At 50.3% G+C, this 13,845-nt stretch overlaps 4 protein-coding genes across 5 annotated transcripts; 2 read left to right on the forward strand and 2 right to left on the reverse strand.

Moving 5' to 3' along the window:
* The first annotated feature begins 13 nt into the window (after nucleotides 1–13).
* On the forward strand, nucleotides 14–3,743 carry PV06_00977 (uncharacterized protein). The gene is made up of 2 exons (XM_016401546.1): nucleotides 14–379; nucleotides 432–3,743. The coding sequence occupies exons 1-2, from the start codon at nucleotides 143–145 to the stop codon at nucleotides 1,893–1,895; spliced, it is 1,701 nt and encodes a 566-aa protein (XP_016268599.1). The 5' UTR covers nucleotides 14–142; the 3' UTR covers nucleotides 1,896–3,743.
* On the reverse strand, nucleotides 2,283–4,431 carry PV06_00978. Of its 2 annotated transcripts, XM_016401548.1 has the most exons (3): nucleotides 3,813–4,431; nucleotides 3,361–3,678; nucleotides 2,283–3,291 (listed from the first exon to the last, which is right to left on the reverse strand). In XM_016401548.1, the coding sequence occupies exons 1-3, from the start codon at nucleotides 3,952–3,954 to the stop codon at nucleotides 2,402–2,404; spliced, it is 1,350 nt and encodes a 449-aa protein (XP_016268601.1). In that variant the 5' UTR covers nucleotides 3,955–4,431; the 3' UTR covers nucleotides 2,283–2,401. The 2 variants fall into 2 exon arrangements, with proteins under 2 accessions (XP_016268601.1, XP_016268600.1); XM_016401547.1 differs by having other exon boundaries at nucleotides 2,283–3,678.
* A 331-nt stretch (nucleotides 4,432–4,762) lies between these two features.
* Nucleotides 4,763–6,716, reverse strand: PV06_00979 (uncharacterized protein). The gene is made up of 2 exons (XM_016401549.1): nucleotides 6,270–6,716; nucleotides 4,763–6,164 (listed from the first exon to the last, which is right to left on the reverse strand). Exons 1-2 carry the CDS (start codon nucleotides 6,667–6,669, stop codon nucleotides 5,026–5,028), a joined length of 1,539 nt encoding a protein of 512 aa, XP_016268602.1. The 5' UTR covers nucleotides 6,670–6,716; the 3' UTR covers nucleotides 4,763–5,025.
* Nucleotides 6,717–10,956: 4,240 nt separating this feature from the next.
* PV06_00980 (uncharacterized protein) lies at nucleotides 10,957–12,773 on the forward strand. The gene is made up of 3 exons (XM_016401550.1): nucleotides 10,957–11,056; nucleotides 11,132–11,353; nucleotides 11,406–12,773. The coding sequence occupies exons 2-3, from the start codon at nucleotides 11,210–11,212 to the stop codon at nucleotides 12,279–12,281; spliced, it is 1,020 nt and encodes a 339-aa protein (XP_016268603.1). The 5' UTR covers nucleotides 10,957–11,056; nucleotides 11,132–11,209; the 3' UTR covers nucleotides 12,282–12,773.
* The last annotated feature ends 1,072 nt before the right edge of the window (nucleotides 12,774–13,845 follow it).

The raw sequence follows: 13,845 nt of genomic DNA on the forward strand, positions 1-13,845 counted from the left end.
AGCGACAGCGAGATGATGCCTCTTTGCCATACACCTATTATAAATGATTGAGAGATTTACTTGAACTCGGCTCTTTGACCGTGCTAACGAGCCTGCCGTTATACTCTGTACCGAGCCGTACAAGCCCGCGACAACCGGCATCATGATGTTCGGGGCTACGAAGCTGCAGGTAGCTACGTATCTGCTGGGCGTCTGTCCATTCTCCATTGCGTTCCTGGTCTTCATGAACTCGGAAGTCTCATTCGTCATCACTGACCTAATCGGAAAAGATCGTGGAGTTGGCGATGCAGTCGGCACCCTGGGTTTTGCAGACGAATTGGTTGCCCTCGTTGCCTGCCCGTTATGGGGTGTCCTATCCGATCGCATGGGTTTGCGATTTGTGAGGCTTCTTGTCTAAAGCCTGGCGAGACCACATTGCTAATTTCCTCTAGGTATGTGTCGTCGGATATTTGATCATTTGCCTAGCTTTAGCGCTCTTCGTCCAGGCACGTAACGTCTACCCTCAGCTTCTTCTAGCTCGGCTGCTTTTTAGCCTAGGGGGTGCCGCGGCGTCGACAATGGTCACTGCTATTTTGCCTGCTGTTGCTGGCTCTCCGAACAAACCGACGGGCCAACTGAGACATTCCAGGGTGATACAGATCTTCGGCAACACTACTCATATCTCAAGTCCGTCGATTGCTTCCGAATCGACCATCACTCCGGAGCGCTTCCTCTCTCGCGCATCTCAGCGTCAGAACGGCCGTAACAAGTCCGAAGGAGACTCTCAACTGGCATCCTCTACTAGCAAGATTGCAGGATTTGTTGGTATGGGTGCAGGCACTGGTGCTCTGATCGCATTAGGCCTTTTCCTTCCTCTCCCAGCCAAGTTTCAATACGCTGGAGTAGGACAAAAGGCTGCACTGAAATACAGCTTCTATGTTGTTGCGGCTGTGGCGTTTGTGTTGGCCTTATGTTGCTTGTTTGGACTTGGCAATCTACAGACTCAAGTCGAAGCCAGTCAAGTCAAAGACAGTGATGATCAACAACGAAAGTCCAGACTACCCAGCATCAGCGACATCCGCCAGATGATGGAAAACTTCAAAGTGGCAATCATTGTTGGCTTTGAACGCTCAGAGATTGCCATTGGCTACCTTGGAGGTTTTGTGGCTCGCGCTTCCTCGGTCGCCATCTCACTCTTCATCCCCCTTTTGGTCAATGCTACCTTTCACAACTCGGGATTATGCAATGTTGATGGCAATGAACATGATCCCAATGGTCTTCCCGATATCAAGAAAAGATGTCCCCGTGCCTATGTTGTCGCCGCTGAGCTAACGGGTGTCTCACAAATGATAGCTCTGATATGCGCCCCTCTCTTCGGTTACTGGTGCGCCAGAGTATCTCGAAAGCAGATCCCGCTTCTGTTCGCTTCAATATCTGGTATCGTGGGCTACCCCCTTTTTGCCAATGTCTTTCATCCGCGAAACTCAACAGCTGCTGCCCTCTTCGTTGACTTTTTCGCGGTCAGCCTCATCGGAGTCAGTCAGATTGGAGCAATAGTTTGCAGCTTGGGAACCTTGAGCACAGGTGTACTCCTGGAAAACCCAAGAACGACAAAACGAACTTCCATCGTCGATGCAAACGGGGACAACACGGAAGCCAACGAAGGACAGCCGCTTCTACCCAGCGGTCGACAAAACAACAAAAGCTCGTCTTTGTCGACTCTTAAGGGCTCAGTTGCTGGCGTCTACTCCCTATACGGCGGCCTTGCAATCTTGATTTTAACCAAAGTGGGAGGCCTGCTGTTTGATAAAGTATCATTAACAGCTCCATTCTATATTATGGCTGCATTCAATGCAGTTCTCATGGTTGCTTGTTTGGTTCAGAGTCTGCTCGGCGTCAACTCCAACCATGTGTAGTTATCCAGGGCTTCTCTTATCGAACAGATTCAACACCGTCATTTTCCTGTACGTTGGGTGTGATCATCTATGATCGGAATAATCGGAATCACCGCCGTTCGGACTGCCTGAGAAACCTGACTGTTCTGACTTACCGTTCTCCGGTGTCAGCTATGCAAGGCTTACCTCGCTCATCTCAGCTCTCAGTGGTTGTTCTAGGTCAATACTGCCGTCACATCCGTCACACTTCATCTCAAAAGCAATTGCTGTCGCGAAAACAAGTCTAGATCCAGCCTAGCTGTTAGGACCGTGGCAGCTGCATGTACATGGCATGACCCTCCTATACCAGCCATGATGATATAGGGCTGCGACGAATTTGACGACTCTACACTCCGCGTCGTGGATCTATCATACAACATCTGATCTCGGCCGTTGACGCGGGTCAGATTTTGGCTGCACAACAGAAGTCTTACTTCACCAAGTGTCATCGCAGGCCCTGACCTGGGCATGTCCTTCGTACTATATGTCTAAGTAGCGTCCACCAACTTGGACTCATCCACATGAAACATATTCATCAACACATCTCTTCCACGCTCCACACTGAACCCGTCAATACGAGACTGGATGTCCTTTCGGGATTTGCGAACCTCACCAGCGATGGCCGACCATGGCATAGTTGTCGTCTTGTGTCTCTCATCTCCGAGAGTACCACTCACTTCTATATCCACAATTTTGCCATGTCTTTTTCTGAATACACCATTCACGATCACGGCATCTATATCGGCGGCCTCACTGAATCGCACAATCGCAGTTACCGGATCATGCTCTGCCGCCGCGAGCATACCTACGCTGTTGGCGGCGTCGAAGACGACCATGTCCGCCTTCTTCCCCGGCGATATACTGCCCACCACGCTTTCGAGCCCTAGACACCTCGCCCCGCGGATGGTCATGAGGTTGTACGCTTCCTCGGACGACCCAAGGACGTTTGCCCGTGGGAAGTTGAGCTGGCCGCCGTCACGTGGGGTGATGCGGTTGTTGTTCTCGAGCCGTGCGAGCTGAAGCAGTGAGCGGGCCTGTAGGACGATGCTGGAAGGGTTGTTGCTGTGGCAGTCCACTCCCAAAGAAGTGTTGGTCGGCTGTTGTTGTGTTTGTGCTCGGTTCTGGTTTCGATCTCTAAGTATCCCGTGCAGTCCGACGGGCCAACCCATGCCCATTTGCGCCTCAGTGTCAGGTGTGCTGGAGATGGGAGTCCCCGTTGAAGCGACTAGCGAGAGGTCTTTTTCCTCCACGCCATTGCAGTGCGACAATAACAAAAATGGTTGTTTCGCATCACCGGTTTCTGTGTACATCTCGGATGGTGGAAAAGGTGGTCGAAGAAGGTCATAGGAAGAAAAGAGCTGAATCATGGATTGAAAACCTTTGGGTACCGTGTCAGTTTTCATCACGTATCCGATATTTTTTGTGTGCTTTGCTTTTTTCTTCCTACCTTGAAGTGCATTTCGACCGACATGTGTCGTGACGATTCTGAGACCCTTGGACCCCAAGTCATTCAACAGTCCCAGTACCATATCCTTGGGTAGGAACCAGAGGTCGAATCCTAACCCGATTTCCACCGTCGCATTCTCATTTCGCTTCCCATTATGTTGTTCTATCAAGTCTCCGAGTTGAGACATTGCCCAATCCGGGAGAAGGTCATCGGTCGGCACACACTCGGTTTGATTCCACAGGGTCATCCTCATGGGAACCGAATAAGCAAAGATGGAACGGATGCCTGAGTCGGTGGTAGCCGAGATTGCTGCGTTTGCTAGAAAAAAAAACAGTAAGAGTCTCGTCAGTGATGGTGAGACCAAACCACACACGAAAAGGGAGGAGGAGGGAGGGGGGGAAGTGTTGAAAGCGTCGAAAAGACAGGAAAAAGGCAAGATACAAACGACGTACCATGTTCGGGGGTATACACCACGTGTGAATGATCTAGGACCAAGGTAGTTCCACAGTTGATGGCCTCTAGGCAACCAGCCAATTGCCCCCAATATACGTCTGAAGGTGTATAAGCGTAGGAAGTCATATTACCTAGACCCATGAAACGTCTTCAAAGTTAGCGAGTCAGGATTTGGACAAACAGACACCCGGCGAGTCGTCTCATCTTCGGTCCCTCTCCAGAAGCACCAAGGGAAAGAGAAGAGGCGAAAAGACGACGACGGTACGTTACCCGACACCATGTAAGCCACCAGACCCTCGTCGGCATGTCTCCCTTTCAATTGCGTCTGCCACAGGTGGTGGTGCGTGTCGACGAAACCAGGCGATACGATTTTCCCGCGACAATCCACCGTTTCCGTGTCGGCCTCGGAGGAGGGAGGCACCTGGATATCCTTGTCGATACGAGATATGATGTTTCCCACCACGAGGACGTCGGTGTCGTACAATGGAATCACACGGTCGTCCGGCGTGTGGGTCAGGACGATTCCACCTCGAAGGAGAATTGACTTCGATCTCGATCTCGATGTCATGATTCAAGAATGTTTTCTCGGCCAGGCGTCGTTGGTTGGGTGTAGAGAATATGTCAGTGCGAGGGGAGAAGATGGCAGACAAACACCGTGAAGATATATACATATATATACATCTTTGGCAACTACTCAACATCAACATCATATGATGAGAAATGTACTAGTATTTCAGACAAAGTCTCCGCATGGTCGGCTGAATAACATCCCCGGTCGGAGGTGAACAACAGGATGATGACCACATTGCCACGGAGACTTCTCTTACGACGGTCATCGGACTTAACGGTTCTTATAACGACCTCTCTATTGCCGATTACGAAGTTAGACCCAGGAAGTCGAGACAAGGAAGATGAGGTATTATTGAGGGGAATTCTCGAGGAGAGAAGACGATTACATGTTTACAATCAGCAATGGAATTAGTAGATATATGTCCTCCAGTCACTGGAATCCTGAAAGTAAGGGGGGATCACCATATCAGCCGGAACATTCCACCCGGAAAGCATTGTCCGAGATCATACAGAGTTCACTCCAAATATCATGCTTGAAGTAGTTGATGTTCTTCCCTTTATACGAGCAACCCAGAGCACGTCCGTGGGGCTAAATGTCCTAGTCAGCTGCTTTAATGCTGGAGTTGAAACCTTGTTACAATCTCATTCTGATTCCGATGTCGCTCGCGGATCGACTCTGGCGGTAATCATCTGGCATGCACCGTCGTATAGATCGGTCAATCTGGCTTCAGACCACAGAAAAGACCGTAGCATCTCCAGAGTTTCCGCTCGCCAGGAGTCAGGCCATCCGGCCTCATACTTGATCATCAGCAATCTCGCCAGAAGGTCGGCAAACCGGCTTCGTTCGGGGGTCTTGAAATCATTCACCAAGCCGACGAAGGAGGCCCAGATACATAGGTCGAGACACTGGAACCATCTGAACTGACCGGCTTGGAGGTCGATTGCTTCTCGTAGACGTACAATGACCCTCGTGACTATACCGAACAGATGTCCGGCGTAGAACAAGGCTGTGAGTCGCATCATGTTCATGGCCAGCACGACACACTCGTCAATACTTTTAGAGTCTTTTAGTTTGAATTCCAAGTGGATTCTTTTTATCGTACTCTGGTTCAGTAGTTGCATCAGAGCTTTGTATTCAGCAACAGATACACGTCCAGTCCGGGTGGCCTTGTCGTGACACACTAGGAGCAGGCGTAGAACCTTGACAGCGTCGAGAGTCTCTGGCCGCAAAACAGTAGCAAATGCTTCGGGGATCTTGAAGGACTCGTGCACCCTGAGTAGGGAAGGAGGAATACGCAGTGGTTCGGCATCAACCTCTTTGAACAGGACGTCCTCGGCCAAAAACTGGGCGGTAAGGAAATCCGCCCAGAGGATCAATTGTTGTATCGCGTTGCCACAGCCGAGCTTATGGAGACCACCTCGGGCGGTCACGATTGACCGAACCCCGGTCGCGTGACGTCTCAACGCTTCAGGCTGGGCGAACATTGTCGCGGTCGCCCACAACAACGTCGACGCCATGATGGCCTCGTCCGTGAGTGCACCACGTCCTTGACTGAGCAGTCGTTTCCGGAGAGATTGCAGGGCTTGTGCTTCGTAGTACAGATATTGATAGTCGGGAGCGTGGTTGGTCAGGACCTGAACACCTTTCCAGGCTGCGATGACACTGAGGCACAAGGTGGAGTTTGTCATGACGGGTATGATCATACTACCGCCTATGTCATTGACCGCCAGACCAGTCGGTAAGGGAAACGCTGTAGCCGAGCCGATTTTGGAATTGAGCACTGTGGTGGGCAAAATATGCGAGGATTCAGTGAGTGCGAACTTTCATTCTCTCAAAGAGTCAAAATGAAAGGTGGTGATGTAAGAAGTACAAAAGTGTTACATACGATTGTAGACAGCCTGGTGTAACTCTGGACGTTGGCCACCGGGGATAGGAAGTTCATGAAAACCATCCAGTCGGCCTGAATTGACTCCATGAGGTACCGACGATGGCAAAGCCCGAGTGAACGCGTAGGATTTAGTATATGCCAGGTCGTGACCTGGATTCTGCTGGTAGAGATCCTCAAGGTGCTTGGCTCTTGTTTTATCTAGGCTCTGCTTCGTCGCGTCAGCCGCCGCCGGTCGCGGAGGCTCTCGTGCTCGTGCCAGCACCCAAGCTCTATGGGACTTGAGACGACAGCGGCGGTGACAGAGTGCGCAAGGTGTGGTGATCTCGTCATTCTCGGTCGGCGGGCTCGGGTCAGGGGTAATGGGGAATAATCGTTGGTTTGAACCAGCTAAGTCCATGCAAAGAGTATGATCTGCAAAACGCTCTGGTATCCGTACATCGTCGGTGGATTCACACGAAACTCCTCTCGGGGAAGTACGGGATGTTGGCAAGAAATGCCAGATGTGGCAGACTGCTGGAGTAGTAAGAAATGGGAACGGCGGGGGGCCTCAAATGATTCATCCTTACCAGGCCAATGAGGCTGATGAGGCTGGACAAGGCTGGTGCCATAAGGCTACGCTAAGCTTGAATGATGCTTTTGAGTCCATTACTAGGGAGCCCTATCACCCTGTCTTGTCAGGATAAAGCTTTTGCAGGCATTGAAGGGATATAGATTACAAGATGGCAAATACCGTTGAACGAATGCTGGCGATGGATAAGCGTCAACTGACAAGTGACCAATTAAATGATGATTAAAATTATGCTGGTCGAAGATTCTTTCATCTCAATCGATCTATGAAGTCGACGATAATGCTCTTTTAGATAGTCTCAGCATATAGGTCATAGGTGTGACAACATGACACGGTCAACAAAGCTTTCCTTTCGAAGTCTGAGCTTCAAAATGTGCTGCCCAGCGAGACAAATGCTAACAGCAACAATAAGAACATGTGAGAAGGCGCGCAAGATTGGAGCAACGTATTTCGCCTGTCAAGCAGCAACAATAACGTGTGATGGGCCTCCAGCATACCAAGCGGGGTTGAGGAGCCCGAAAGTCAGACATGATGCATGGCTACAAGGACGTAAAAGCAGACATGGCCTGCTCATCCTTGCGGTGCTTCATTCCTAGAGATTGTTGAACGTGTTGTGCATTGCAGCCCCCCGTAGTTTCAAAGTCTCGAGATATTTTTTCTTGACTGTGGCATTCCCATATCTGTATGTCCCCATTCTTTCCATATACTCTGCAACTTGTTTCCAAGGGACTTTACTAACAAATTGTCCAATTGAGATTGCATCATGTTCTTGCAGCAAGGAAGAGGTGAGAGGGTCTGCTTTCGAGCATTGGGAGACCCCTTCAAACAGCAGTTCAATCTGCACAAAGCCAGTCAGAATCTATCACGCCCACAGGACTGTCAAGGGAACGTTACCTCTCGATCTCCCCACTCCGGTTTTCGGAGGCGGGCTTCCTTTGGTTTCGTGAGGGCTCTGTAGCGGCCACGCAATGTCGATTCAGCCTCACCGAATCCACCGACCTCTTTGATTTGTTTGTATGACATGCCTTGAGATTTAAGGCGGACTAGAAGGTCGTCCTTGGAGGTATCGCGTTGCGCACTTTTTGTTCCGACCTGTCTGCTTGTTGCTGATGTATGGGTCTCAGATCTTGTGGTTGATCTCACCATGTGGTTGTTAATGGGGACAGAGGGTTGGACCTCGGGCATCTCATAGCCACGAGCTTGCTCCTCCGTATACCATTGATGATGGACATCATCGGTGGGCTCAGGGTAAGAGGAATCTACCTGTTGAAGTTCTTGGTAAGAAGAGTCGTCCAACTCTGGCAACGGCGGGTATTCCAACATGCGAAAGTCCTCACGGAGCTGAGACTGTGGAAGGTACTGTTGAGTCGGCACACTGTCGCTTGACAGCTGTTGAAAGTAGGATTCTGGATAAAGAGATGAAGGATGGAAGTTAGAAGCTGGGAGCAACACTGAGTGCTGGGTGCTTGACTTGTCACTCAAATGATTTGCAGCGGATGCTGAAGGAGGTGCTGCTGTGGTAGTGCCCTCTGAAAAGATGTTTGGAGTAGGCATGCTGCCCAAAGAGCAAGTTTGGACATCAAACTGCGTATAATCGAGCCCATCAGGCGCATCTCCCTCCAGGTCAAGAGTTGGAAGTGTAGCATTCTCGTATTCTGGATACCTGAATGGGCTTTGATCTGTGCCTGCGTTGACTTCAAGAGTATGAAGGTAGGGATTGGCAGTACTAATTTGTCTGCTCAATGGTGCTGAAGTCGCATTCAGAGGTACCATTCCTACGCGAAGGATGTCGAGATCAGCTGAAGGAACAGGATTCCAATACCCTGCGTCATCTACTATGGACTGGTATTTGTTCGCAGGTGAGATCCTCGTAGTATTCTCACCGTTGTGGTCAAACACTCCGTTTCCAATCCCTGGTTGACAAGCCGAAGGTAAGGAAATCCCACCACTGCGCAGGATCCCTGTTTCGTCGAGTGTGTTAGAAGAAGACAACCAGTCTGGACGACAGAAACTAGCGTTGAGGAAAGAATCAGGAGCTGGCGAGATGGAGGAAGGCATGGTTTGCAGTGCTTTGACTGGTAGACCGCGCGCATTTCCGTACAAAGTGCGAAGTCTCGACCCTTCTTGAGGCTGAGAAGGACCGACTACATTCAGGTGACAGTAGCAGCATGTGTCATAGGATGCCGTTACAAAGCGTTCGGCGACTGTGGCATGGCTGTTAGTGAAGGGGTTGAACTCGGCTGAAGCTGATGAAATGCCGAAGGGGTGACTTGAGCCGTTACTTGGTGCGTACTCTCCTTCCGTGGACAAAAGATCAGACGGTTCCCGGGACATGACCATGTACATTGAACTGCTAGACACGGTTGAATACAGATATCGATCTAGCTGTGAATTATCGGAGCCGCCTAGTAACGGCTTCTTGGGCAAACCCTTCGTTTTCCTGCCGAGTCATGAAAACCTACAATCAGTGCTCGTCGGCGTCATGCAGTAGAGGTACATGGGCATCTTCGCCTTGCAAACAGCATAGTGCCCAAATTGTCGTTGTCGATCTGGCATTCCGAGAGGCTTCAGATGCGAACGTCTCGTCCGGAGACATCTGGCTTGAAGCAAACCCATGGATTCTGCTTTTGTGAGGTCGGTACCGGCGTATTCAGATGGTGGAAGGCAATGCCGCAGTCTGCGAAACATCAAATTCCCTGATTTGTAGTACGGTCTGCTACAATTCGTGGTGAATACTGAAGATTGGTTTGATAAACTATAAACTGTTAGCCTCGTTCAGTCCGTTCACATCAGTTCAAACAAAATCGGTTTGCCGGCCCAACGACTTCTTTCTGACGCCATTTTGCCTTGCAACCTTGCACAGAGCCGTCAAGCTGGCGCACATCTAAAAAGAACAGTAGGAACCCTCGCCATTTGGAAGCAGCTTCAGCGTATCATGGATACCTTTGCCGCGTCACTGGCACGGCCGAGGACAATAAATGTCATTCAAAGGCAGATATAGTCCGCAACGGTATTTTGTCTCCAAGATACCAGGAATAGAAACAGTCTGGGAAGAGCCCAGAAGTGTTTTTCTCAATTTTCCCCGATGAGTCTCTATTCTTTCCCATGTTTGGCACGACAACTCAAAGTCTCACGTTAGAAAAGCTCTTGAGCTGTCTGATTCAAGGCCGGATACTCAGGCGTTGGATGTATGATTCCATCAAACGTAAAGCCTTGCACCATGGTAGCAAACATCAGGGACTTTGTGTGACATCCGTTTTTAGACCTGAGGGTCATCCACCAGAATCAGTCTACCTGGCCTACTGACGCGGCCGCGCATAGCCCCCCTAGACAGGGGAGATAGGGAAGACTGGAATAGGGATTTGCTAAAGCCGCCCGCTCGACGGATATATGAGCAGAAGAATCAAAGGAGCGTTCGGCGATGGTCGCAGCTTCGGCCATTATGGTCATCAGTCAGTGATTTTTCGCAGTGGGGGCTGAGTTATACGGGATCTTGCAGCGGCCCGAGAACGGGTTTGGCATTTGACATGTCGGCCAAAGTCCAAACTGCCGACCTCATACCCTCGAGACTGGTCATGAAAACGTGGCAGGCGTGCGATGTGTAGCAGGCTAACATATCAGGTGTAAGGGCCGGGGGGAGAAACTGCGGCAGCGACAATGAGCAGACCTGACACGTTGGTTTCATATCCCTTGTTTGTGGTCGCCCTTATATGTTTGGCGGCACTTTGGGCAGCAAGTATTTGACTTGAGAGGTTGACTTAGAGTGAAATCATGGCTAAGCCTTGAAGAGTTGAAGCCGGTGGTGCAGATTGGAGCTTCGACCTCACCGTCGACCTTTGTCAATCTAGGCAGTGATCGCAGAACATGCCATGGCCACTGTACTGATCATGAAACCATCAGCTTGACATATAGAAGGTGAAGGCGAGTACATTATTGTTATGAGGAAGGAGTAGTTAATGTGAGTGAACACGAGTCCAAGAGAAGAAACGTCCGGAGTTTGATGTGTTGGGAGTTTCACATCCGCCGGAATTTACCCGACTTGGCTGGCGATTCGGGTGGATAATGCATGAATCTTCATGCTTCGTATCGCATCATTGATGGATGATGATGGAATGACACAGATGCCGGTAATATTGACGGCCAATACAGTATATCACTTGGGCCCTTCAATACGAAACAAGACAATAGCAGAAGCTCGCTGTACCAAGCCTAAAAGGTATGTATGTGATCAACTTCGCGCAACCACATGCCGTGCCAATCCATAGAATGGTCATACTAAGGTACTCGGTAGTTAGTGTGAAAAGCTTGGGCAACTTACTCAGTGCCTGTAACAGCTTCATATCATACGGCAGGGATAGGGAATGTGAGTATGCCTGAAGAAGATATGGGACTCGGTCTTGCGGAACGTCTACAGACCTTGGTATCGAGGAAGTTCCAACAGGCATATCACAACAAAGCTCTTCTTTTCTCAGACACAGCTCTACATGTACTTCGGATCAATCAGGGACCATCCGTGAGTAGAAACATCAGGCTCCGTACCTTGATGGCATGCTCACAAGCACTAGTTCCAGCTACGATACTGCCCGGCATTGGCCAACAAGCCCAAAGGTAATGAGAAAACGGAGCATCGGGGCCCAAGATTCGATCCGTTTGCGGATCCTTCATCAGACCTGCTCGTCACCAGCATACCAAGCCGTGACCCATCGCATATCCTAGTACTGAACAAGTTTCCTGTCATCCACAATCACTTCATCATCGCCACCAAGGACAACAAGCCCCAGACTGGTCTATTAGAACCAGCCGACCTCAGCATGACTTACGAATGTCTTCGGGCATGGCAGAACCATCAAGATCATAGCGACTCGCAGAGGCTATTCGCCTTCTTCAACTCTGGCGAGCATAGCGGTGCCAGCCAAGTCCATCGCCACCTACAATTCCTCTCGATGGAAGATATGTCAGGATCTGATTCGCAGGACTGGAAGCTCCTCATTGATCGTATGATAGTTCCAGCTCATCCCCAGCTTCCGCTCTTCCACGATCCGTCATGCCCATTTCTCCATTTCTCGACCCCGATAGAAGGGCAACCTTCGGCAGAGACCTTGTTCTCCAAGTACCACCTGCTCTTGAAAGCGGCACTCTCTGCTGGAAGTCAACCACATGAGCAGCTGAACGAGCATATCAATGTGGAAAGAGATGGAGAGACTACCTTCAGTTACAACCTGGCAATCACCACGGACAGAATGGCTATATGTCCGAGGAGCCACGAGGCTGTGGCTGTGCCAGGACTTGGCCAGGAAAGCTCTGTGGCTCTCAATGGAACCATACTTGCGGGCACATTGATGGTAAAGCACGAGCAGGAATGGAACACATTGCGTGAAAAACCTGAGCTTCTCGAAAACATGCTTGCCTCAGTCGGCTACAGCCCAGCAATTTGGGACTGATAAGTCCTGAAAAGTTCATGGCTGAGGAAATGCCAAGTCCCTCCTCGTGTTCCCTGAAGAAGTCACTTGAGACAGGCTTGGAGGTAGTTGGTGCAAGGAGTGAGCTTTTCAGCTCAAACTTCGAGGCATTTCTGGCGGACGCTCGTGTAGGGTCAACTTTGTATCGTGCCTACGAAGTGGCAGGCAATGACGAGCCAGGCGAGATCCAGAGGATCCGCAGTCAAGTACTTTTGACCATGCTCTCTTCGATGCACCAATGGTCAACAAGGTGTGTGAGAAGGTCAAGTGATGGTGTGACCCCCATTCAGGAGCCCGTATTCGTAATGAGAACAAGCGACGAAGTTGATAGTTGATTGACTGTTAAACACGAACATGCAGGCCAACATTTCAAAAGCAAAGGAAATGATTGGGGCCAAAAGACTCAAGGGGATTGATGCCAATGCTCGTACATGCAATTGTCCTAACAGCGAGGTCAAGGCGTTCATAGAAGGAAAATGTCATTACTTGACACTTCGAAGCTTCATTGGGAAGCCATCCCAAATTGTTTGTGGCTGTCGTTAACTCGGCGACGTTGGACCTTGTAGACCGATAGAATGCGATAGTCCTCCTGGCTGAAAACAAAGATTTGAATTGGGCAAAACGGCGCCTCTTCGCTCAAGTGGTGTGGTGCGAAGCAGCTCAAGACGTCTTGTTTTGAGCTTCGCTGTATTGGGAATGTGAGGCAGTGAGCAATCCTGAGAGGACCGGAGGGCCGTGCAAGGGCGCAGAAAGTCCAGACCGTATTCTTTTCGCTTCCAACGCAAGCCACAAGCGCCAGTGTTTCTGAAGCCAACAGTGTCTCTCGACTTCGGCGCACGTAGGACAGGGATGGCCTCAGCAGGCTTTAGCGACAAGTGCCCTAAACTTGATAGGTAGACACCACCACTCACCCAAGTCACCGGTTCCGCGATACGAGAAACGCCCGGCACCAGCCGCCCAAGTGCTTTTTCTAGGGGGGCAAGAGGGGCAGATGAGCACAGAGGAATTAGCAATCACAATCGGGTCCCCTCAAACACCACTCCGTATAGGGCTGCAGAAGGACGGGGCCAAAACACCTATCTAGCTGCTTGCACACGAGAAAATCGGAGGACTGGACCTTGTCGAATACGAGGTGCCAAACAGAAGACAGCGATCATTTTTCTGTCACTAATCACTCTGTACAGCTTGCGCCTTGAGCTTCAAGCAGCGAGGGCGTCTTGCCAGCCTCCTCGATATGGCACGCCTGAGGCTGCGCGAGTGTCCTGTTGACATACACCATTCTACGGCCGAATCGTGGTGCGCCATTCTGACAAGTCGACCAACGTGAACTTCCTCTTTGAGTTGAGCACATGGAGGGTCTGCAGACAAGCCGGTCCATGCTTGATCTGTCTCGCTAGTCAATCTCGAAGCAATTATTGAAGCCTGATCTTGTTGGAATTAAAACTCTTTTTATGGCAACGGCATCTTCCATCGACTGGGTTCATGGGTTACGAGAAGGGCACAGGCTCCCCGTTGAATCTTTCCGTATTGGCGTGACAAGAGTCTC

The sequence above is a fragment of the Exophiala oligosperma genome, assembly GCF_000835515.1.
Source record: "Exophiala oligosperma strain CBS 72588 unplaced genomic scaffold supercont1.1, whole genome shotgun sequence".
In the NCBI taxonomy this organism is placed as follows: domain Eukaryota; kingdom Fungi; phylum Ascomycota; class Eurotiomycetes; order Chaetothyriales; family Herpotrichiellaceae; genus Exophiala; species Exophiala oligosperma.

Coding starts and splice junctions, on each gene's coding strand:
- PV06_00977 (XM_016401546.1), top strand. CDS start 143: ATGATGTTCGGGGCTACGAAGCTGCAGGTAGCTACGTATCTGCTGGGC. Junction 380..431: donor ATCGCATGGGTTTGCGATTT/GTGAGGCTTCTT, acceptor AATTTCCTCTAG/GTATGTGTCGTCGGATATTT.
- PV06_00978 (XM_016401547.1), bottom strand. CDS start 3,954: ATGGGTCTAGGTAATATGACTTCCTACGCTTATACACCTTCAGACGTA. Junction 3,679..3,812: donor GGTGTATACCCCCGAACATG/GTACGTCGTTTG, acceptor TTTTTTTTCTAG/CAAACGCAGCAATCTCGGCT.
- PV06_00979 (XM_016401549.1), bottom strand. CDS start 6,669: ATGGACTTAGCTGGTTCAAACCAACGATTATTCCCCATTACCCCTGAC. Junction 6,165..6,269: donor ACACCAGGCTGTCTACAATC/GTATGTAACACT, acceptor TGCCCACCACAG/TGCTCAATTCCAAAATCGGC.
- PV06_00980 (XM_016401550.1), top strand. CDS start 11,210: ATGCCTGAAGAAGATATGGGACTCGGTCTTGCGGAACGTCTACAGACC. Junction 11,354..11,405: donor GGATCAATCAGGGACCATCC/GTGAGTAGAAAC, acceptor CACAAGCACTAG/TTCCAGCTACGATACTGCCC.